This window comes from Eutrigla gurnardus (assembly GCF_963514095.1).
Source record: "Eutrigla gurnardus genome assembly, chromosome: 7".
Lineage (NCBI taxonomy): Eukaryota > Metazoa > Chordata > Actinopteri > Perciformes > Triglidae > Eutrigla > Eutrigla gurnardus.
This window is the reverse complement of record NC_139921.1, coordinates 24,230,289-24,252,535: the sequence shown is the minus strand read 5'-3', so window position 1 is coordinate 24,252,535 and position 22,247 is coordinate 24,230,289. Positions and strand designations below refer to the sequence as shown.

Genomic DNA, 22,247 nt, shown 5'->3' with positions numbered 1-22,247 from the left:
ACACACACACACACACACACACACACACACACACACACACACACACACACACACACACACACACACACACACACACACAGAAATATCACCTGGAGAGGCTGTCGATCCGGACCCCGTGTTTGGTCTCTGTATCTTTGGAGTCCATCTTGATGCTGAACTCTTTATCCACCAACAGGACGAAGGAGATGGCCCCCGAGTCTGGCTTCATGTACAGCAGGCACGAGTCCTTCACCACCAGCCAGCTACACACACACACACACACACACACACACACACACACACACACACACACACACACACACACGTACATTTCTATGGATCTCGATTAATTCCTGTTGAATCCATTTCTTATATTCCTTGATTCACGGAAGAAAAAAGGTGTAGGAAGAAAACGGTCATGGGGATGTAGGTGGATTGGCAGATTGTTTAAATGTGTGGGATTTTCTTTTTGTGCGTGTGTGTGTGTGTGTGTTGTCTTCAGAAAAAACAACAATAAAAAGTGCTCATGTAATAGTTTGGCTGTGATAAAAGATAAATAAACAGACAAACAGATGAAGGGAGAGGACAGCATGTGCCGATGCAGCCGTGCTGAAGATGCTACTCGGACTTCTCTGATGCTACTCGGACTTCTCTGATAGCCCAAACTAACACCTATGATGACATTATCATTATTATGTTTTAAAATATGCGAATGAGCGGTCACTGTGTTTAACACCTACACTCGCACGGTTTCCTGCCAGCAACGCAGTCTAGAACGTCTCATTTCTTCTGAACATGTTTACAATATATATCGTTTATATCATTAATAGCATGATTTATTGGCTTCGTCCAATGTTCAGATTGCTCTTCTGGAACTGTAGTGTAGAACATTCCTGATTTGCATATTTAAATATACATTTCCATTGTAACTCATCACGTTTTTGCACATTTTTAAGCTGGTTCAAGACCTAAAATTCCAAGTTAAATACATTTAAAGTGTTAAAACAAACAGTCGTGATGTGACCATGGCGACGGAAACACCGGGAGAACACAGGAGGACAGACGCACCGTTTGGACCAGCGGTAGCAGGCCTGGCTGTGGCCGCAGCAGTTCATGCCGGGGATGCGATGTCCGCCCGAGCGCTTGTAGATCATCCCTTCCCTGGAAAAGCACACGAAGAAGAGAGTCCAGCATCTTCCGAGTGATGAGCAGCCTCGTGATCGTACTCTGTATCCACCCGACATCCTAACCTATCCTAACATTCCACCAAACCCTCAACATAAAGCAGCCTATTTGAACTTCAAACACCAAATCTATTTGGGTTTTCCCTCTTCACACACCACTCGTTTCTATGTTAATTGTATTCTTTTTTGTATCGTATTTCTAAAGTCTAACAAAGTAGAAATGTCCAAAAAGTAATTTTTATTTATCCCAATAATAACAATGTGACTGTCGGGTCATTTTGACCCGAAGACAATATTTTTTGACCTTTTTTTTTTGTACGGCTTAGATGGAAATATGAATAAAGGCAATCAAATCTAGGAAAAGTCATCAAATTTCAAGTTGAAAAATCTAATTGAGGGGATGTTTTCCTGCTGTTTCCCACAGTGGTGTGTCATGTTGACCCAATAAAAGGAGGGTTAAAGACGGGGACATTGTGAACTGTTGGCTGTTTGTCCAGCTGACACCAGGACGGAAGTACAAGGGGCTGAAATGCTCACAGTCCTTTGGGCCCCAAGTCGTGGATGAAAGACAGCTGGCTGATGTCGATGAACTCCATCTGGGAACAGACAGGAAGAGGGGCGTCATCAGAAAACCCAGATCCACCACAGGCGGTGACTCATCACTTTGTCCACGTGTCGTCGCCGCCGCTCTCACCTCGGGATTAACATACAACACGATGCCGCGGCTAAACCTGCTTTAAAGCTCATTCCATCATAGAAGGTGATGAAATTAGTATGAGAGGGGACACACCGGAGGTTATTGGCCCAATTATAATGATAAGAGATTTGTTAAATAGACATGTGTATTTAACAGCGCAGACAGTATCGGTCTTCAGGCGACTTTTAAGCCTTGCTCAAATATGCGGTTTGTTGAGTGTATCAACACGAAGCAGACGGGTTAATGATCTACGTCAACAGAGTTCCTCCATCAGGGCAGAGCTGAGCAGCAGCACTAATATTATATATTATATAGACATTCTATGAAACACCAGCAACATGATATACTGTAGGGGTGTTGCAGCTCAGCGGGGTTACTCACAGTATGGTGGTATTTGCGGTACATGGCCATCCTCAGCAGCTTGTTCAAATAGTCTTCTAACTGTCTCTGTAGAAACACATACACTATGTTTTGGGCACTGTGAGTATTTTTACGACACAAGCACATCAACGCTAACATGCACACACACACACACACACACACACAGTCAGGGAGGGTTATAGACGTGCGATGGCGTGGAGGTGAGCGCCATGGCAACGAGCGAGTGCCAGGAGCGCTCCTCGCCACGAAGACGTGGTAAGAGCGGATTGTTTCCGATCACGTACCCTCCGGCTGGACACCTGCTCATCACGCACCAGCTCGTCCCCCCCCCTCGGCAGGGAGGGCATCTCCCTCACCTCGCTCTTCCTCACCGTCCTCCTCCTCACCGTGTGGCTGCGTGGAGACAAGAGGAAGGGAGGTCGACATGCTGATTCGAGGGAAACTCGCCAGAGAGCGTTTCCACACTTTGAGGAGAAGCTTTTCAGCCCAAAGAACATTAAAAACTGGCTGTTGCCGTTCTGCCGTTGCCCGGAGCTACAAGCCAGTTTGAGTCCGTGTACCTTTCTGCCAGACAAATATGTGAACGTTTGAATACGTTAACCAAATGGACATTTATTTAACAGAACACCGGTAGACGTATTATTTCTGCATGTATGATAATTAGTTATGAACTCTATAACTGCATTAAGTCAACAGACAGGGAGAGCAGAAGAACATTCCTTTTGTTTTCACCCGAGAGAGAGATGAAGGAAAGAAAAATAATAGAAAAGGAGGGATTTTAGATGTCAGAGAACATAATGCACACTGTTATAGTAGTATAGCATAGTATAGTATAGTAGTAGAGGTAGTAGTATAGCAGCAGGTAAATATAGTGAATAATCTGGGAAGCATGTTCACCAAGATTTAGGTTGATACCAATCATTGATGGCAGTATCTGAAAAACAACCAATGAACATCTTGTTTGTTTTAATCCAATGACAGAAATGTAAAAATGACAAGTTGTGGGCTTTGGGGGGGGGGGGGATTACGTGCTGGAAGCATTTCTGAGCACAGTGACTTCCTGGTTGCCTAGCAACTCCTGCTGCATTAACCGAAGAGATTTAATGTGTTTGTTAGTTTACACGTCAGCTGTGCTGGAGAGAGCCAGAGGAGGCCGTCGACTCTGTTTCCACTCTGTATGCTAAGCTAAGCTACGCTAACCAAGCTGAGCTGAGGTAAGCTGGTTCCAGCTTCATGTTCAGTCTATATACACATATATATATATATATATATATATATATATATGTATATATTGTGTGTGTTTGGGCAGCGACCTGCGTGACGGCAGCGGGATCCTCATGAAGGTCTTGTACGTCCGCAGCTCTCGGTGAAGCTCCATGAAGTGTTTCTCCTTCCTCTTGATCACCCAGGTGAACTCTCCGTGCTTCAGCTCGATCTTAAACACCGCCGGCAGAGACTAGACACACACACACACACACACACACACACACACACACACACACACACACACACACACACACACACACACACGCACGCACGCACACACACACACACACACACACGCACGCACGCACACACGCACGCACGCACGCACACACACACACACGCACGCACGCACGCACGCGCACGCACGCACGCACGCACACACGCACGCACGCACGCACACACGCACACACGCACACACACACACACACACACGCACGCACGCACACACGCACGCACGCACGCACACACACACACACGCACGCACGCACACACACACACACACACACGCACACACGCACGCACGCACGCACACACGCACACACGCACACACGCACACACACACACACACACACACACACACACACACACACACACACACACACATTCAATGGGAGAGAGAGATGATGAGCATCATGACGGCAGCGAACACTCATTATAGCGTTTTGTTGAGAGTTTTAGAGTTTAGAGGGTTTTTATTTCGAACATGTAAAATAGTATATATGAAATATGAGATATGAAAATATCTCAATGCCTATTTTATTTTTTTGACATGTCCGAAAAGGAGTGGGAAGAAGTATACACTTATTTAATCCCACCGCTTCTCCACGACTCATACGTTTGTTTTATTATTATTATTATCATTTTAACTTAATAAGTATCTTATATATATTATAGTTTCTTGCATATTCATTTAATTTGACAAAAAATATATGAACAATATTTTAGTATCCTAAAAAACAACATAAATGACATTTAGCTGATGCTTTGTCTCCAAAGCAACATGATATCTATATTTTCCAATAGGAAAAATCACCAAAAGCAAATTAATGCATGGAAAAGATAATAATAATGGGAATCTTTATATTTATATATATATATATATATATATAAATGCCGGCACCTTGTTGACGCTCCTCTGGTGTGACAGGTTGAAGCGGTCCTGTGCCGTGGTGAATCGCTCCACCTCCAGTATCCGGGCAGAGATGGGCACCGTGGGGAGGTAGACCGTGGCGTTGGCCTCCTTGAAGCCCAGCGTGGCGTACACGGCCGAAAACGGGATGCGGCAGTCTCCTGGGAGGAAGAGAGAGGCGGCGGTGAGCGTGGTTCTTCTTCTAAGGTCCGTGCATGTAGGAGGTGTTCAGGCTGCTTCTCTGGAAAACTCAGCCTTTGTTCCAGACTGTTGGAGGTCACATGATTCGGCTTCTTCTGCTCCCGTAAAGTTTGTGAGGTCTAAATTACGTAAAGGAAAAAAAGCCACGCTCATACTGTTCTACACGGTTTGATGCCAGCTAGTATTCGGTGGTGTATTTGTTATTTTACACATGACATAAGATGAGAGCTTAAAACTCTAATAATGGCACTAAAATGGAATGGAATCACGTTTTATTACATTTTCTGAAGAAACAAATATTTTTATTGCATCACAGATAGATTCAATAAATCGTCCTATTTCCTACATTTCCCAGATCCTCGATGCTTTGAGCTGATATGGTCATATCAATGATGAATCTGGTTCATATTCTTGATCATTTTGCCTGATCTAACCATCTGATTGGTTGAATAACGTTGAGGGTCTCATTCAAACCCACCCAAGTAGTTCCCGTCGTAGTCGTTCTCCTCCCCCTCCCCCATGTCCAGCTCCCTGGTATCCAGACTCTCCACGAGGTCGGCCATCGTGATGCCGTCCAGTACGTCCGGGGCCGCTGTGGCGTCCGAGTTCTCCACCAGTGTGAGGCTACTGGTCGTCGGCGGAGCTTTACCCAGCATGCTCAGCAGTTAACACCCCGAGCAGGGCGAGCCTGGAGGAGAGAGAAGGAAAAAAAAACACACATCATGTCGGGAGATTTGAGAGTGCGTGGGTTTGCATGTGTTTCGGCGTCGTCAGCCATATGACACATACACTCCCACAGAGTCATTTGACCTCTGACCTTCCGCCGCGTACTGATGGCGACTCGTTACGCAACACCCTCATGTTCTATTATAAGAGTCCCGTAAGGACGACACACATGCAGCCTCTCTTCGCAGACGATGCAGCGCTATACACGGAGGAGGCGCAGCTGGACCAGGTCTCAAGGTCACGCGCGGGGGTCACCGCTGTGCTGGACTACATCAGCGTTGGCATGGTGACGGGAATGTGACCCTTCATGCCGTTATGACAGAATCTAAACCTTCAGTGGTTTACTGTGAACACGTCTCACCTGAAGAGACGTTTCTTTGGAAACGAGATAAAAACGCGTTATTCACCACTTCTTTGACGACTTCAGAGACATCGCGGAGACTTGACCTTTGACCTCGTTCAAAACCACTTCATGACAAACTACCGGACTCCAGTTATTCATTGCTGACGCACAGAATGAGTGAGCCCACGGCCTCCTGCTCGTCCACATCCTTCGTCTTTGAGAGAAACGGCTGGAATTGTTCTGATCAGTCTTCGATTACTGTTTCTAATACCAAAACACAAACAAAACTATTATGCATTTATAGATTTATCCAAACCGTAATCTCTTGTCAAAGTGATCTGAATAAAAGATACAAATTCCAATCAAAATCTGAAATTTGACGGCTAAACGTGGAGGTTTGAGACAGGATATCTGATATTAACATTAGATTGATTTTAGCACTAATATCCAATACTGATTTACATTTTTAATATGAGTAATATTACATATCCAATAAATAACATCTCAATATCCAGTCCAGTTGCACCCAAACTGTTATTGGAAACTAGTTATTAAATAGTGTGAGCAACATTTAGTGTGTTTTTTACTACTGAAGAAACATTTTCATGGTGTTTTTTTCCCATGTTGCACCACACAACAACTAATCGATGCTGATAGATAAAGATACGTGCTTGACCTGCAAACACCAAATGACTTGTGAGTGTCTCTGCATTGTGACACACTATAAAAGGATTGCGACATCTCCACTGTGACATCATGCACAGCTGTTCCACGCCCAACGCCCAACCTGTACATTCACACACAGACGAGCCTCCCAGCTTCACATCGTCGTCGTGTTCAGTCTAAACAACACACTGTGTCAGTTCTCTGTTTTCCTTTCACTATGACCTCACCACGGCAACACAGGTTTGACACCGTAAACACAGACGCCACAAAAAACCCGTTCCACTTGTTTTTCGCGGAAATGAGTCTGTCGCCGCGCTCCTGCTCCAACTTTATTTTTAATCACCCAGATCTGCACAAAGCTGCGTCCCAGAGACAGGAAACGGCCGGGTGTGGAGAATAACGGCGCTGCAGCCGCCGTGAATCATCAATCTTTCAAGTGCAGGATCCGTCAAGAAGAGAAAAGACCCGGAAAAGAAAAGAATCCCACCAAGCAGAGTGCTGAGTCATGCCAGACGAGACACATTAACGAACCTCAGGCAGGAGAAGAAGAGAAACGGTCGACTCAGCAGAAGAGCTCTGAAAGGAGGTTTCATTAAAAGGAGAGCGTGTGAAGATTTGGACTTCTTGGTCATGACCCCCCCGTGGCTCGTTTTCTTTTCTGCACTATCATGTTGAATCGCCCGTTTCTCTTCTTTCCAGTCAGTGGGGATCTCTCATAGATCTCTCTCCAAGACCGTTAATTAATCTGCTTAAAAAGGGAAACACGAGAAAAGTTGCGATGAATCGAAGTAAACGGGGCTCCAAAACTATGGAAGCCCATTTCTGCCACTGTCAGAAAAAAAGAGGAACTTTCTCTAAATATTGACTTAGTATCTCAAATGAATGACTTAGTAGCTCAAAATAATGAGAAACTTTCTTTAAAAAATGACTTATTATGTAAAAAATAATGACGTACAACACTAACTCACTATTTTGAGAAAGTTTATCTTTTTTTCCTGACAGTGGCGGAAATCCGCTTCCATAAAACTGACTATATAAACACACTGTAGGAGTTGTGTGAGTTTGTAAGCTGATTCCCAACATGCAGCCTGTAAAAGCCAGAGCTCAAGTAACAGTAACAGCTACATCACACTTCTTCCCCTGCAAAGAGCTAAATTCTGCCGTGGAGCTAAAAATGCACGTGAAGTAGTCAACACGACAATCAAGCAGCAGATGAACGAGATCCAACACGCTCACAGTCAGGAGGCTTCCTGTTGTGCCTGCATTCATTCATCACAGGCTTCAGGATCCTTCTGGAACATCCGGGGATCCAGTCTTTAGTCACATGGAGTCACACGTTAATCACCAATCGTGAATATATGAAAAAGTCCCATTTTCATGTACATTGTTGTGGGACCGGAAAGAGAAATGACAGAAGGCGTGTGAGCCTCTACAAACACAGATGCACTGATACCACTTTGTATCAGAGTACAAATACTTCAATCTCAGTACTTGCCGATACAGAGTACTGATACTTAATAACACCATTACAGTTCTAGCAATAAACATTCAACGTTTTCCTGAGACAAACAGAGCAGCGTTTGCAGTAGAGATATTAATAATTAACTGTTAACTGTGCTAACGTCACGTCGTTCGTTGAGAGTTCCGTCTTTTTGTTTTTTCGTTCATGTGTTAAAAACAAAAAACGCGTTCATTTTGACAACCAGTTTAAATGGTTACAAACATGAGCAGAAGATCATGTGTGTTTGTTTTTTTAGTTTGGAGCATGCAATCTTAGATTCCAGCAGAAGTGTTCATGACCTCCCTGTTCCCAGAATAACCACATGCTTGACCCCCACAGAGGTCAACGTCAGGGCGTCAAACACACGTCGTACACAAGAAGCCCCGCCCGTGGTCTCCATGGCGACCCGACGGCAGAGATGACGAGAAGGCGACGGGGTTATCTCTCTCGTCCACTCCGGTGCCACGCTTCCTGCTTCCTGTCGCCATGGCGATAGCTGTCCGTGTATAAATACCAACAGAAGCAGCTGAGAGCATCCGTCCTCCTCCTTCTTCTTCTTCTCCTCCGCCTCTCAGTCCTCCTCCTTCTTCTTCTTCTTCTCCTCCTCCTCCTCTCCGTCCTCCTTCTTCTCCTCCTCCTCCGCCTCTCCGTCCTCCTCCTCCTTCTTCTTCTTCTTCTCCTCCTCCTCCTCCGCCTCTCCGTCCTCCTCCTCCTTCTTCTTCTTCTTCTCCTCCTCCTCCCCTGCCTCTCCGTCCTCCTCCTTCTTCTTCTTCTCCTTCTTCTCCTTTTCTTCTTCTTCTTCTCCTCCTCCTCCGCCTCTCCGTCCTCCTCCTTCTTCTCCTTCTCCTCCTACTTGGTCTCCTCATCCTGCTCCTCCACCTCTCCATCCTCCTCCTCCTTCTCCTCTCCTTCTTCTTCTCCTCCTCCTTTTCTTCTCCTCCTCCTCCTCCGCCTCCCAGTCCTCCTCCTTCTTCTCCTCCTCCTCCTACTTCTCCTCATCCTCCTCCTCCGCCTCTCCATCCTCCTCCTTCTTCTCCTCTCCTTCTTCTTCTTCTCCTCCCCCTTTTCTTCTTCTTCTTCTCCTCTCCTTCTTCTTCTTCTCCACCTCCTCCGCCCCTCCATCCTCCTCCTTCTCCTCCTCCTCCTCCTCCTCCTTCCCCGTTAAATATCACTTAGCTGGAGTCTTGATGCGAGTTGCGTGGGAGAAGGAGTGTGTTGGTTCAGAGAGCGAGATGCTGAAGCCCACCATGTGACTCTCTCTCAGGCCTGAAGGACACGCTGCTCCCCTTCATTCATTCATTCCTAGAAGACCAAACATGAACTCCGCCTCCTCTAGAATATTAATAGAATCGTTAATTTTGGGTTGACTGATGGTTATTCTCCCCAGCAGGTCTTTTAGCTCTTTAGTCCAGCAATTAGACCGCTCCAGTGGACAGTCTGACCCCTTACAATAAGATTTATAATGACGTTTTCTGCTGTTGGCCTTTATCAAGCAATGACTTTTATTCCTGATTACTTATTAGAAAGACTTATTAACGACTCACCAACCTAAACTATGTTCTCTTTAATGTCTTATAAATGATCTATAAGGTTAATGATCGATTCTAAACTCATGAATGTGGGCTTGTTAGAAGGTGGTAGTAAAAAAAGAATAATTAGCGTAGGTTAACCCAGGGTCACTACTGTGTACAATGCTGTCTCTCTGAGAGGTGAGTCTGGTTTTAGCTCACATTTACAGCCTCGAATGTTGTCCATCGTATCAGAACACATTTCCTTCTGAGGTCTGGAATAAAAGAAGATGCTCTAGTTTATGTCTTGTTAATACTCTAGAAGACGAGGTCACATATCAAAAACAATCATTTAAAAACCCTTATCTAGCCTCAGCTGTCGTCCAAAACTAACTTGAGTCAGGAAGTGGCGAGTCTGATTCACTGCCAAACTCCACTGATCCGTGTGAGAAGGTCCTTTCTGGGCTGAAAGCGGAGAACTCGGCCCGTTGTGCTGAAACCAGATCTGGGTGGAGAGTGTTTAGATTTCCAAAACGCCGACACAAAACCTGGTGGACAGCACACTCACTCTTTTTCCTCACAGCTAAGGAGATTTTAAAGGACATTATAGTTTAATAAGAACATCTAGCTTCTGGTGACGGAGCTTGCATTCTAGCGTTTGCAGCTTGTGAAAGTCGTGATTTCGTTTCCAAGATTACGTGTGTATTATATTTCCAGTGGGGCTTTCAGAAAGTTGTTTTGGCAACACCGGCAGGAAACAGAAACACAATAATCACCACGGAGCAAAGATCCCCAGCAAAAATGAAATGAAAGACTATTTGTCTTTTTGGGAGACGCTTTGAAAGAGAAAAAGTCGTTGTGGAGGTCCGTCCCGGTGAACGTGATCACATCTGTCACAGCTGCTTCTTTCATCCGGAATGAACAGCAGCTAAAACTCACACTGTCGTCCCCCTGAACCGAGGTTTGCATGTTATTTGTGTTTGTTGCTATCAGCCAAAACATAAAGGAACCTGTGAGATGCATCATCTATTCCTGGATGTGCGATAACAAGCGTGACATTTAGAAAGTACAACTCCAATCATTGTAAAGATGTATATATATATTTATATTTTCACACGGATACAATAACGATAACATGGCTTGGCTTGCAGGATCGTTTGGTGCCAAGCTCCTCATGGCACAGATGGTACAGAGAGAGAGAGACAGAGAGAGGGAGAGAGAGAGAGAGAGGCCTGTAACACCTCTCTGTCTCTGCCCACACTAAAGCTGCCTATTATCTAATCCTTCACACAGGGACGGGGACGGTCCGGGAGGCAGAGAAAGCAACACACACAGCGGACGCCAGAAAAAGGCGAGGGGCAAGGCATCGTGGTCGGAGTGGCGGGACACAAGGCGTCATTGTCCTGAGGGAGTGATGCTCTCTCTCTCTCTCTCTCTCTCTCTCTCTCTCTCTCTCTCTGACTCAGGCCGACCGGCCGAGTCGGAGCCTGGAAACCACCAAAAGTAGAACTTGAACCACGAACTCTCATGATTACAGAAAGTATGAGGACGCCTCGGATCCACGAGGACAGCTTTCCCGTGTCATGTGGGATTCGCTCCGTCATCCTTCAGATGCTGTCCATGCAGCAATGCATCATGGGATTTCATATGTGATGCCGACAGCAATAAAACAAACTAAAAAGTTTAAACATTTCAACAGCTACGACTCTTTTCCAGAGAACACATTATTTCCGAGGAAGGTATGAGCACACGCCTGGCAAACACACAGGGATGAAAGTGGTGCTTGTTTGCAGAGAAACTCTTTCTTCTGGAACTACTTTTTAACACAAAAATAGTCCCTTTTAAAACGGTTGTCAGTGCGTTCTGTGGATTATCCAGGTCATATTTGACATGTTTGAGCACCATAAACAAAATGCACCTCCACAGCATCACAAGATACCAATGCTGGGGTAAAAGATGATTTTTTTTTTTTTTTATGCAATCAGGTGAACTAACCCTTTAAAGCCTGCTTGAAAACACTCCACCACATTGTCCTGAAGCCCCTGAGATCACACACGGGACAAGAATCAGGAGTGCGTAGCGGCTCAAACATTATGTCGTCTCTGATTCAAAAATAGAGAGTTTAGATACACAGGTGTGAATCCAAACAAAGAATTAAATAATCCTAATTGTAAAAACAACGCAGTGATGGCAATATGAATAACGGCATGTCCTCCCGTCTCATTAACTCCTAACTTCAACCGGGGTGAACCTGCGAGGTCACATCCCGTCCAGTGTGGACGTCGTATGATGCTAAACCGGCATCTGGCTGCTGCACAAGCTTCAATGTGATGTTTAAATCATCCACAAGTCATTATTTAAGGCTGCGGTTGGAAACTAGAGAAGAGGGTTTGTGGGTTTTAGTCACATGGCAGGAGCACACGGCACTCTAGTCCACATCTGGAATTCATTTACAGTAGAATCCTCAAATAAAAAAAGAAAAAAAGAAGAAGAAGAAGAAGAAGAACTTTCCAGAGAACAGCAGGAGGTTGTGGACTAAAATACTCCCACTGGGCGGCTTAATGATTGATATCATCATGAGAACAAGCAGGTTGAAGACACACACACACGCACACACGCACACACGCACACACACACACACACACACACACGCACACACACTCGCCCGAGGAAATCGTAACAAAGTAACCGTGAGCATGTTTGCTGGCACCACAACAGAGCACTGAGGTCATGCTTCAGCCCAGTGAAAAGAAGACGAGTGAATGTCAAAGGTCAAACAGGAGGAGAGAGAGAGAGAGAGAGAGAGAGAGAGAGAGACAGACAGAGAGAGAGACAGGAGAGTTGATATGGGCGAGCAGGGAGAAGGAAAAGCAACAGATCTCCAGTCTTCCTTTGACATTCCAGCAGCAGCAACCAACTGTCACAGCAGGGTGTGAGGGGAGAAGACACACACACACACACACACACACACACACACACACACACACACACACACACACACACACACACACACACACACACACACACACCTGTGCAGTCAAGGATCTCCACACGGACACATGACCGGACACAAAGCTTAAGAGACCTTGCAGTGTTACATACATCATCTGTTGCGCAGCCATGACGTCACATACACACGCACACGCAAACACACAATTGAACACAATGCTGGAGGACACGAACAGGCTGTACATTCTTCTGCATGATCCCAGGAGCGTCCCAGAGACGCATACCTCCCCCCTCACCCCTCCTCACCCCTCCTCACCCCGTAGACGCAAATAGAACAGACACAAACGCAGAAGGAGACCGACCAACCTGCTCTCTTCGCGGGCGTGCAGCCCACATGGTGCTCGGTCATCGGCTTCACTGACTCGTATCCGCGGTCTAAGACGGTCCGGCAGCTAGTCCTGCATTCTCTGGTCTCAAGTGTGTGTGTGTGTGTGTGTGTGTGTGTGTGTGTGTGTGTGTGTGGCTGACAGAGAAACTAACAGGGAACTCGCACCAACTCCTCGGGAAGGGAGGGGTCGCCAAACTCTAGACCAATCACAGAAGACGCTTTCCGCCCGCAGACTTCTCTCATTGGATCGAAAAAAGAAAACACTTGTGGGCTTTTGTTGAAGTAGGAGGAGTCCTGTAGGGGACAAGATCCCGATCCCGATCCCGATCCCGATCCTGATCCCGATCCCTCTCATCCGTTCAGACTCACACTGTAACGCTTGTCTGTGTGGAGTATTTTTATTTTATTTTATTTAAGTACAATACTAATATATATTATTAATAATAATGATAATAAGATCGATAAATAGAAGTGATTATATTTTATTATAAATAGTATTACCATAATATTATTAATATATGAATCATGGCAGTACTGATAATAATGATAACCATATAAATATAATAACAATAATAATAATAATAATAATAATAATAATAATAATAATAATAATAGTAATAACAATAGTAATAACAATAGTGATAATAGGATTTTTAAAGGTATGTATAAGAACTATGTGTGTGTGTGTGTGTGTGTGTGTGTGTGTGTGTGTGTGTGTGTGTGTGTGTGTGTGTGTGTGTGTGTGTGTAACCGGTCTCATCTGATGAAATGTGCCCCCATATCAAGTACAAACTAAAATGAGATGTCTGCCTCCATCTAGTGGATGAAGTGGTGTACTGCGCCCTCACAGACCAGATACTGACAAAGCTGCCAAATGTGTGTGTTGATCCTTGTACCAGGGACTTTAGCCTGAACTCTACACACACACACACACACACACACACACACACACACACACACACACACACACACACCCAGGACGCACACTTCAGACGACATTACACCCAAAAGTCTTCCAGCGCTGAACTCGATTTCACCAGAAACGCTCCGGACTGAATCTCAACGTACAGAATCCACAGCAGTAAAACCATTAAAACACAGAGATGTGCTGGGGGAACTATAGGAGAGCACAACAGTTCACAGCCATAAAAATCTCTCCTGCACTAAAAGCAGCCGTGACGTTTCACTGCAAACACCCGATGGCGCCGTTAATACCGGCCATTGTCCAATTTTTCCATTTGTCCGTGGAAATAGCAGCAATTTCAGCATGTTGTTTGGTCATTATCACCTCTAGAGTTGTTAGAGATCCACTGAAATGTTTTCCTGAACACCACACACACACACACACACACACACACACACACACACACACACACACACACACACACACACACAGTGCAGTCAGGACACACACACACTGCACGACCCCGCCGCATACCTACCAGATGTGTTGAAAAGGTCTAACAGAGGCTGTGGAAGACACAACCGCCCCGCTGGCTTCCACGAGGAGGATCCTGTTCCCTTCGTCTGTCCGGCGCTCCCACATCATGACCCGGGACTCATAAACAGAACGGTATCTGGAGGTAAACACAGCACAAAGGGCAGAGAGATAACAGGATCTGGAGCATGAGGAGCACATCTGCAGTAAAACTACACACACACACATGCCGAATGTGAGGGGATTCACGTTGATATGAAAGGTGAGGCCAACAGACTTCTCTTTCTTACATTCTGTAGTTGCTGCATATTCTATAATAGTTGCTTTAACTTCATTAGAAACATTTTGACAGGCTCAAATATTCTCATTTATGTGTTTAAACCTGCATAAAATGTCTTATACCCTGAAATGATAAGATATGATGCAGATCTGAGATATTAAGCCTCAAATGTTTGATCCCAGCAGCAAAAACTGTACTTTCTCAACCTTAACCTTTGACCTCGAGGAGTCCAAACCAGATCGAACCTCATCATTTTATGACTTAATTGAACCGTGTGGGCGAAAAGTCTCTGTTACTCACCTGCTCCAGGATCAGCCACACCTGGTATAGTTCCTCAGAGTCCCTCTGTGTTCTCAGAAAGCACTGCCTACACGTGCCTGTAGGTGGCGGTGCAGCACCTAGACTCACTGTAGACCCCCCTCCCCACAGCAGCCAAACCCCCTCCTCCCCCAGCAGCATCACTTCACCTGTATATGAAGTTGTGCTCCCTGGGACTCGCACACAGGGATGGAGTCTTGTTGACGATGTTGACGCCGCGTCGCTCCTTCCTGGTGCTCGTGACTCTTATTCAACTCTGTCACAGGGTGTTTGTGTTCACCGTGGTGCTTGTTTGTCCGTTTTGAGCCAAAACAGGACGCAAGCTCCGTCTGCTGCTGCTGCCGCTGCTGCATCACCACTCTGCTGCCGGATCACCTGCTGACCGCGGCTGCTGCTTCTGTGTCTGCGGCAGGGATGGCAACTCTCCGGGACTCTCAGGAAGGATTCTCGGGTTTCATTTCACCCCTGACCTTCCTGTCGGAAAGGACGCGAGAGATCATTTGTCTTTGAATTAGATTTGTGTGGCGTACAAGATGTCCAGCATGTCATTGGTTCTGACCTGAAAGACTCTTGGACCGGATCGACTGTTCCCTGAGATGCTTCGGTGTCTTTGCCTCACCTCCACTGGCAACCACACGGTCGGACTGTCTGCGCGGATCTCGGTTTTACGCACGGCTGCCCACCTGTGCCATTACGCCCGCGGCTCACAGGTGGACGATGGGAGAAGAGGGCAGCGCCAAGGGGCGTGAGGAGTCCCAGACCCGGGGTGCCTTCAGCGGCCAGGGCCAGGCGCGGCCCCGAGAATAACCGCCACGGCGACAGCATGCCCTCCTGGCTCAACCTCTCGGAGTGCCTCTCCCGCAACTGCAGCTGGGAGGAGAGCCGCAACGCCACGGAGGACGCGGGGCTCGGCCTGCCCCCTCTCAACTACTACTCCATCCCGCTCCTCGCGCTCATCACCGTGGCCTGCGCGCTGCTCTTTCTGGTCGGTGTGACCGGGAACGTGATGACCATCTTGGTGGTCGGCAAGTACCGGGACATGCGCACCACCACCAACCTGTACCTGTGCAGCATGGCGGTGTCGGACCTGCTCATCTTCCTCTGCATGCCGCTGGACCTGTACCGCATGTGGAGGTACAGGCCCTGGCGGTTCGGGGCCGCGCTCTGCAAACTCTTTCAGTTCGTGTCCGAGTCGTGCACGTACTCCACCATCCTGAGCATCACCGCGCTGTCCGTGGAGCGCTACCTGGCCATCTGCTTCCCGCTGCGCGCCAAGGCCCTGGTCACCAAGAGGCGGGTGCGCGCGCTCATCCTCGTCCTGTGGACGGTGTCGCTGGTCAGCGCCGGGCCCGTGTTCGTCATGGTGGGAGTGGAGCGGGACAGCATGGGGCCGAATGTCAGCTGGGCGACGAACGGGAGCGACTACGCCACGGACACCCGGGAGTGTAAAATGACGCATTACGCGGTGGAGTCGGGTCTGATGGGGGCCATGGTGTGGCTGAGCTCGGTCTTCTTCTTCATGCCGGTGTTCTGCCTGACGGTGCTCTACAGCCTCATCGGCCGCCGGCTGTGGCAGAGACACCGGGAGACGAGCATCAGCTCCCGCGTGGCTCACCGGGACAAAAGCAACAGGCAGACCATCAAGATGCTGGGTGAGTTTGGAGAGCGCGCACTTTACGCACGACTTGCTTTATAGGATAGCAGAAGAGTTGGCAGATGTGGCAGCTTTTATTAATGATTTCCCCTCCCTCCTCCCCAGTGGTGGTGGTGCTGGCCTTCGTCCTGTGCTGGTTGCCCTTCCACGTGGGTCGCTACGTGCAGTTCCGCTCGCTGGACGCCCCCTCCCCGCTGCTGTCCGTGCTGTCCGTGTACTGCAGCCTGGTGTCGGTGGTCCTCTTCTACCTGAGCGCCGCCATCAACCCCATCCTCTACAACACCATGTCCTGGAAGTACCGCGGCGCGGCGGCGCGTCTCTTCGGCCTCGCCGACAGCCAGCCGCCGCGGGGGCGCACGGCCAGCACCGTGAAGGGGGACGGCTCCAACGGCTGGACGGAGTCCACCATCAGCTTCTAGACGCGTGACTGTCAACGTGTTTGATTTGAAAAAAAAACCACACAACGATAAACCAGAAGCTGACCTGAAAGCCATTATTTGTGTCAGGCCGAAGGAAAGCTGCCTTTATTTGTGTGGGAATAAAAAAACTATGAAGAACGCGCGCTGCACGCTTCTGTCCACGTGCCCTCCTCATACAACAACACACTCAGCATCTCAAAAGTGCTTGGATCGATCCAAATGTGAACAAACATCGGGACGCGCGTGCCCGTGGTGCACTCGCGCACGTGTACATATAATGAAACATCTACAATTGCCTTATATTGTATTCTCTGGATGACAAAGGAAGCACTGTAGATCTTGTGGCACCGCTCTGTAGCTACTCATCCGAGAGGGCAGCGGTGTGTGTGTGTGTGTGTGTGTGTGTGTGTGTGTGTGTGTGTGTGTGTGTGTGCGTGCGTGTGCGTGTGCGCGTGTGCGTGTGCGTGTGTGTGTGTGTGTGCCAGGTGCTTTTGTATTCCTGTATTTGTTGGAGTGCTGATATGTGGCTGTTGTTCATGTTGAAGCCCTGTATCTTGGAACTTCTTGTCCATGCTGTGTTCATGCTGCAAGAGGGGCCCCTGGGGGCCCCCGGGGGCCGTGTGCACAGTCCCTGCAGGATCTTGGTCCTGCACTGGGTTCCAACATCGAGGGTTTTTTTTTAGGAACTGTGGGATTATTTACAGAATGCATCATGAGCTCATCACACTGTTTTTGTAATTATACTTCATTCTTGTTCTACGTTATTCAAGCTGCTAAGAAAGCTGATTGGTGTGACTGTAAACCAATGCAATGCTGCTGATGTCCCCCTTCATACAACATGCTGTATATTACAGCTGTGAGGCCACAGCATCCAACCACGCAGCACATTCGACAACATTCCTTATATTCCGGGCTCATCTGATGTAGAAATTTGGTTAACGATGGAAAAACCTTTGGGGAAAGTTAGGGAGCGTCATTTTCTCACCAGCAGAGTTATATTATGTCTCGTTAAGGATTTTTCTAAAGGTGTCATTTTGAAATTGGTTGCCCAGTAATGGAAACTGTTCCCGGTGGCTTCACAGTGTATGACGGTGAACCAGAAATGTTCTATGTGCCGAAAGCAGCCCAAACAACAGCGTCACACACTGGGAAGATTTTGAAATCGCCCATCCTCCAATGCTACAACAGCGATTTACATTTCCGGTGTATTCACCAACATACAACCAGGAGGATCAGTTGAAAGTGGCGACTTTCTTTCCTGCTTTGACTTGTAAATAGATGCCACTCAGGTGGTTTCAGCAGTCCCGAATCACCACAGCAGCCTCCGCTACGTCTGGACTTCAAACCCCGCGGCCTCCAGCTCCGAAGAATGTATCTCTGTGATAAATGTTCCTGTGCATACTGATGTCGTGGCATGATGTTTATTATCTACAGTGTCATTAAAACACTTTAAAACAAGGATTCAGATTTTCATCATATTTTGGTGGGGGGGGGGGGGGGGGGGAGACAGAAGTGAAGTGAATTAACCAAACAAAAGCTTTGTCGCTATCTTGGAAAACAACTGGTTGGTGGGCGGGTGATTGTGGGGTGCGAGGGCACGGGGACGAGAGGTCTAAACACCTGCAATGAAAACAGAAAAACAAAGAGGCGGTGTTTGATCAATGAGTCAGACATCATGAGAGCTGATGCAGACGTGGGCTGCGTGGCAGAGACGGAACGAATGACCTTCACACAAAAGGAGGAGGAGGTCGGGATCGAACCTGTGCATCTGTACATGCAGCAGCCGCCGCTGTGACTGCAGGCGCTAGCCGGCGTGCTAACAGCAATCAGCTGGAGTCCACTGGAGAGTCTGAGGCGCTCTACTGTCGACAGATACAATATTACTCCTGGATCTTTCCTCAGGAAGCAGCGACTTAAACCAGAGCAAATCACGCTAGCTCAAGTCCAGCTGGCACCGCTATGACCTGATGGTGGCGCTACATGAAAGGTTCGGTGATCAAAGTTCACCTCACGATGGCGCTAGAGGAAAAAAGAATCACCCAAAGCCATTAGGCTTCATCCTCTGGGGACCATGCATGGCTCTATAGTATTTAATTGCATCTAACAGTTGCTGGTATATCCTGAGCTAAAGTGATCCTCCCATATCGACCTCTATGAGCTATGAAATACGCATCAACATTAATGACCATAACAGGATATTGATACATGCTTTGTGTTGTCATGGTTCCTGAAGGTATCCGCTATTAACTTGCACGCTGTAGATCACCAGGGGGGGGGGGGGGGGGGGGGGGGGTCACAGGATGCAGGGTGCTTCACAAATGCCAGAACTATTGAATCACACAGATGGTTTCAGTCACTTAAATCGTGAGTCACACACCAAAAACAGACAAAATGCGAGCTAACCTTTGCGAACGCTCGAGCTGAAGACACCCGTCGTCGTCAGGCGGCTGCAGGCCGGAGGGGATGGAGCGTTCGACGACAGGGGAGTTACTCTCCTCGGCTATTTGAAGCCACCGCAGAGCCAATCTACCAGACACACCTTCACACTGATGCTCCAGCTCAAACAGACACTCCGAACCTGCCTCCGGGACGTTAACGATGTTGTTGAAGAACTCCAACCGGGTTCCAGACTATTGATCATTATTGCATCGTCGTATCATACATCCGATTGCTGCTCAGCTGTGTGTACAACGGGACATTAAGGTGATGAGCATCGTCATCCTCTTGTTAAATCTCCAACATAAAAATCGATTCTGTGACACGACATCAAATGTTGTTGGCTGTCCACCAAATATCTGCCCATTTAAACGCCGACATGTGTATCTGTAGAGGAGGCCAATGATGAGACACAATAAAACAAGTGCAATCAGAAATCAGAAAAAAAATCAAAACATTTATTGGGCATAAATATATTATATATACGCTACCGATACAGTTACGTCTTACATACATAGGGTAGTATTTGCAAAAATCTATACATTAAAATTGATATGGCAGTTTCTTTTATATAATGCATATGACATTGTCTAACATTTACAATACAAGAAGAAATGCATGAATTTCTTTTTCTTTTTTTTGTCTCAATTCGTAGACCATGACAACGTTGGAATGTTTGTTTTTAAATCGTGAGGTAAAAATATGTTTTTCTTTTTCTTTTTTTTCCCCCCGTGGGTATCGCTTAAAAAATAGTTAAATTCCTGTGAGTCTCTGTAATGTTTGTCAAATCGCCAAATTTCTCAGTCAAAATTCTCTACTAACTGTAAAACGTACAAAACATAAAAAAAATAATAAAAATAAACTGATCAGAAGGCACAGACGTGGGGTTTCTGGGCAAAAAAAAAACTAAAATTAAAAAAAATCGTCTCTCATTCTTGACAAACCCGCCAAATGTGGGGCGCGGGGTGATGGGGGGGTGGGGCTTCTTTCTATATATAAAAACACCAGCATTTGAAAATAACAAACCAAAACAACAACAAAAGCACATAAAAGGGAAGTACCCTGCCCACGAACGCAGCGTTTTCAGTAAGCACTGCGTTAAACTCGATTATACAACAACTAACATGACTGGCCTGAGCTCGGCCAACACCGCCGCTCTCCCGGGGGGGGGCGTTAAGGCCTGAAGGGGGGTGGGCAACATAACAGGGGTCAAAGGGCACCTCACATATCGTCGCCCCGTCGACTACGATGCACCAGGCTAACACGCCGACCTCTGACCTTTACTTCCAGGCTCCAGTAATGTCACAGTGACGCCAACGACACGATAATGCCAATGAGTGTAACAGACGGCGTTGGCAGTAGTGTTTTCTGGGAAAAAAAAGAGCGACCGGGCCTCCCTCTCTCGCTCGCTCATCAAGACTAATGCTCGGCATAAAAAAGTGCTTCAACTCTGTTAGTCATAATGTATTACCATCTCATTCTATAGCTCTATAGATATCTCTGTATATCATCTCATAGCAAAATACTGGATACAAAATACTACCTACTGCTATACCAGCACACTAGCCTGAACAAGGAATCGTCAATATTATTATTGTCATCATCTGCCCGAAATCATCGTATGATTGTTTTTGCCTTTTTCTTCTTCTTCTTCTTTTTTTATTTATATACCTTTCAGTGTGAAATCAGGTCGTTGTTAAAAATCTCTCCTTCGAAAAAAAAAAAACGGGCTACACATTTCATAATGGCACAATTTTGCTTTAAAACAAAAAGAATAAAAAGATAATATGAAAAGAAGCATAATCACAGATCAAGTTAATGTTTTTTTTTTCCTTTCCTTTTGAGAGAATTATAATAACAATAATAATAAATCGTAATGCTGTGTCCTTTTTTGCGGAAGAACGTCACAGAACCCTTTTAGACGGCTGCGAGCGCAAAAAAACCCATCGAGTGGACACGAGAAGCCTGCACTTTGGCGAGAAAACAGTAAAAAGGCATCAGAAGCTTCATTATAACACTAATCAGAAACAAACCAACAGAAAAAAGCCAAAGGCAGCGACGTTTATCCCAAAACAGGTGACTTGAAGTGACCCTAGAGGCCTTTGCTTTGCTACATGTCTAAGCATTACAAGAGCTGCTCGGCTGTGCAGCGGGAGATGGAAACAACAAAAATACATTTGGTTACATGTTTGAAACGGCAATGATAACTGCAATGCATGGACTGATGAGCTACAGGTTCCCAACAGCTGTAAGAGAAATACTTAAAGGGTTACTGAGATAAGGAATGCTGGCCTTAATCATACAATCTAACATACATCCATAAAAAATAAAAAAAAAACATGCTACAAGGAAAACAAAAATTAGTAGATAACTACACTTGTCTCTTAATCTTTAAACAATAAATAAATGAAGATTGCACTGTAATTGGCATGTAAAGTACTGTATGCAAATATATAGTATAAATAAAAACCTAGAAAAAGAACTCTACCTTAACTTTCCCATCAACTTTGGCAAAGGTATTTTTTTGAGCTAGTAAACCACTTTGCTTACTGACACGTACAGGAGCAAGGCACAGCATTGACAGAGGACGAGATACAGCATCAAAAAAAGAAAAAAGAAAAAAAAAAAAAAAAAGGTAGAAGAGAGAAACGGAGGGCTAACGTGACGATGACAGCGATGGGGTGACGGGACTAGATCTCCCCCCCTCTGTAAGGCCTGATCCCTGAGGTACGTTACAGGCAGCCAATCAGAGCTGGCCGGCGGCGCTGAACTACTGCCGCGCCG

The 22,247-nt window shown here is 46.5% G+C and overlaps 3 protein-coding genes across 5 annotated transcripts in view; 1 reads left to right on the top strand and 2 right to left on the bottom strand.

Annotated features, from left to right (window-relative positions):
- The window catches only part of pld1a (phospholipase D1a), a 23,163-nt gene extending 10,129 nt beyond the window's left edge, over nt 1-13,034 (bottom strand). For both annotated transcript variants that reach the window (XM_084013915.1, XM_084013916.1), the window contains exons 1-9: nt 12,897-13,034; nt 5,316-5,525; nt 4,628-4,797; nt 3,555-3,697; nt 2,526-2,634; nt 2,242-2,307; nt 1,701-1,759; nt 1,048-1,140; nt 90-242 (exon numbers count right to left, since the gene is read on the bottom strand). In XM_084013915.1, the coding sequence (XP_083870041.1) occupies nt 90-242; nt 1,048-1,140; nt 1,701-1,759; nt 2,242-2,307; nt 2,526-2,634; nt 3,555-3,697; nt 4,628-4,797; nt 5,316-5,493 (971 nt within the window). In that variant the 5' untranslated portion in view covers nt 5,494-5,525; nt 12,897-13,034. The remainder of the gene's footprint in view (nt 1-89; nt 243-1,047; nt 1,141-1,700; nt 1,760-2,241; nt 2,308-2,525; nt 2,635-3,554; nt 3,698-4,627; nt 4,798-5,315; nt 5,526-12,896) is intronic.
- Nucleotides 13,035-15,576: 2,542 nt separating this feature from the next.
- Nucleotides 15,577-17,027, top strand: ghsra (growth hormone secretagogue receptor a; the record flags this gene model as incomplete). Its single annotated transcript, XM_084013581.1, has 2 exons — nt 15,577-16,606; nt 16,714-17,027. Exons 1-2 carry the CDS (start codon nt 15,778-15,780, stop codon nt 17,025-17,027), a joined length of 1,143 nt encoding a protein of 380 aa, XP_083869707.1. The 5' UTR covers nt 15,577-15,777.
- A 2,873-nt stretch (nt 17,028-19,900) lies between these two features.
- fndc3ba (fibronectin type III domain containing 3Ba) overlaps nt 19,901-22,247 on the bottom strand; it is a 75,799-nt gene continuing 73,452 nt past the window's right edge. For both annotated transcript variants that reach the window (XM_084013087.1, XM_084013086.1), the window contains exon 28: nt 19,901-22,236. The gene's annotated coding sequence lies outside the window, so the exon portion shown is untranslated. The remainder of the gene's footprint in view (nt 22,237-22,247) is intronic.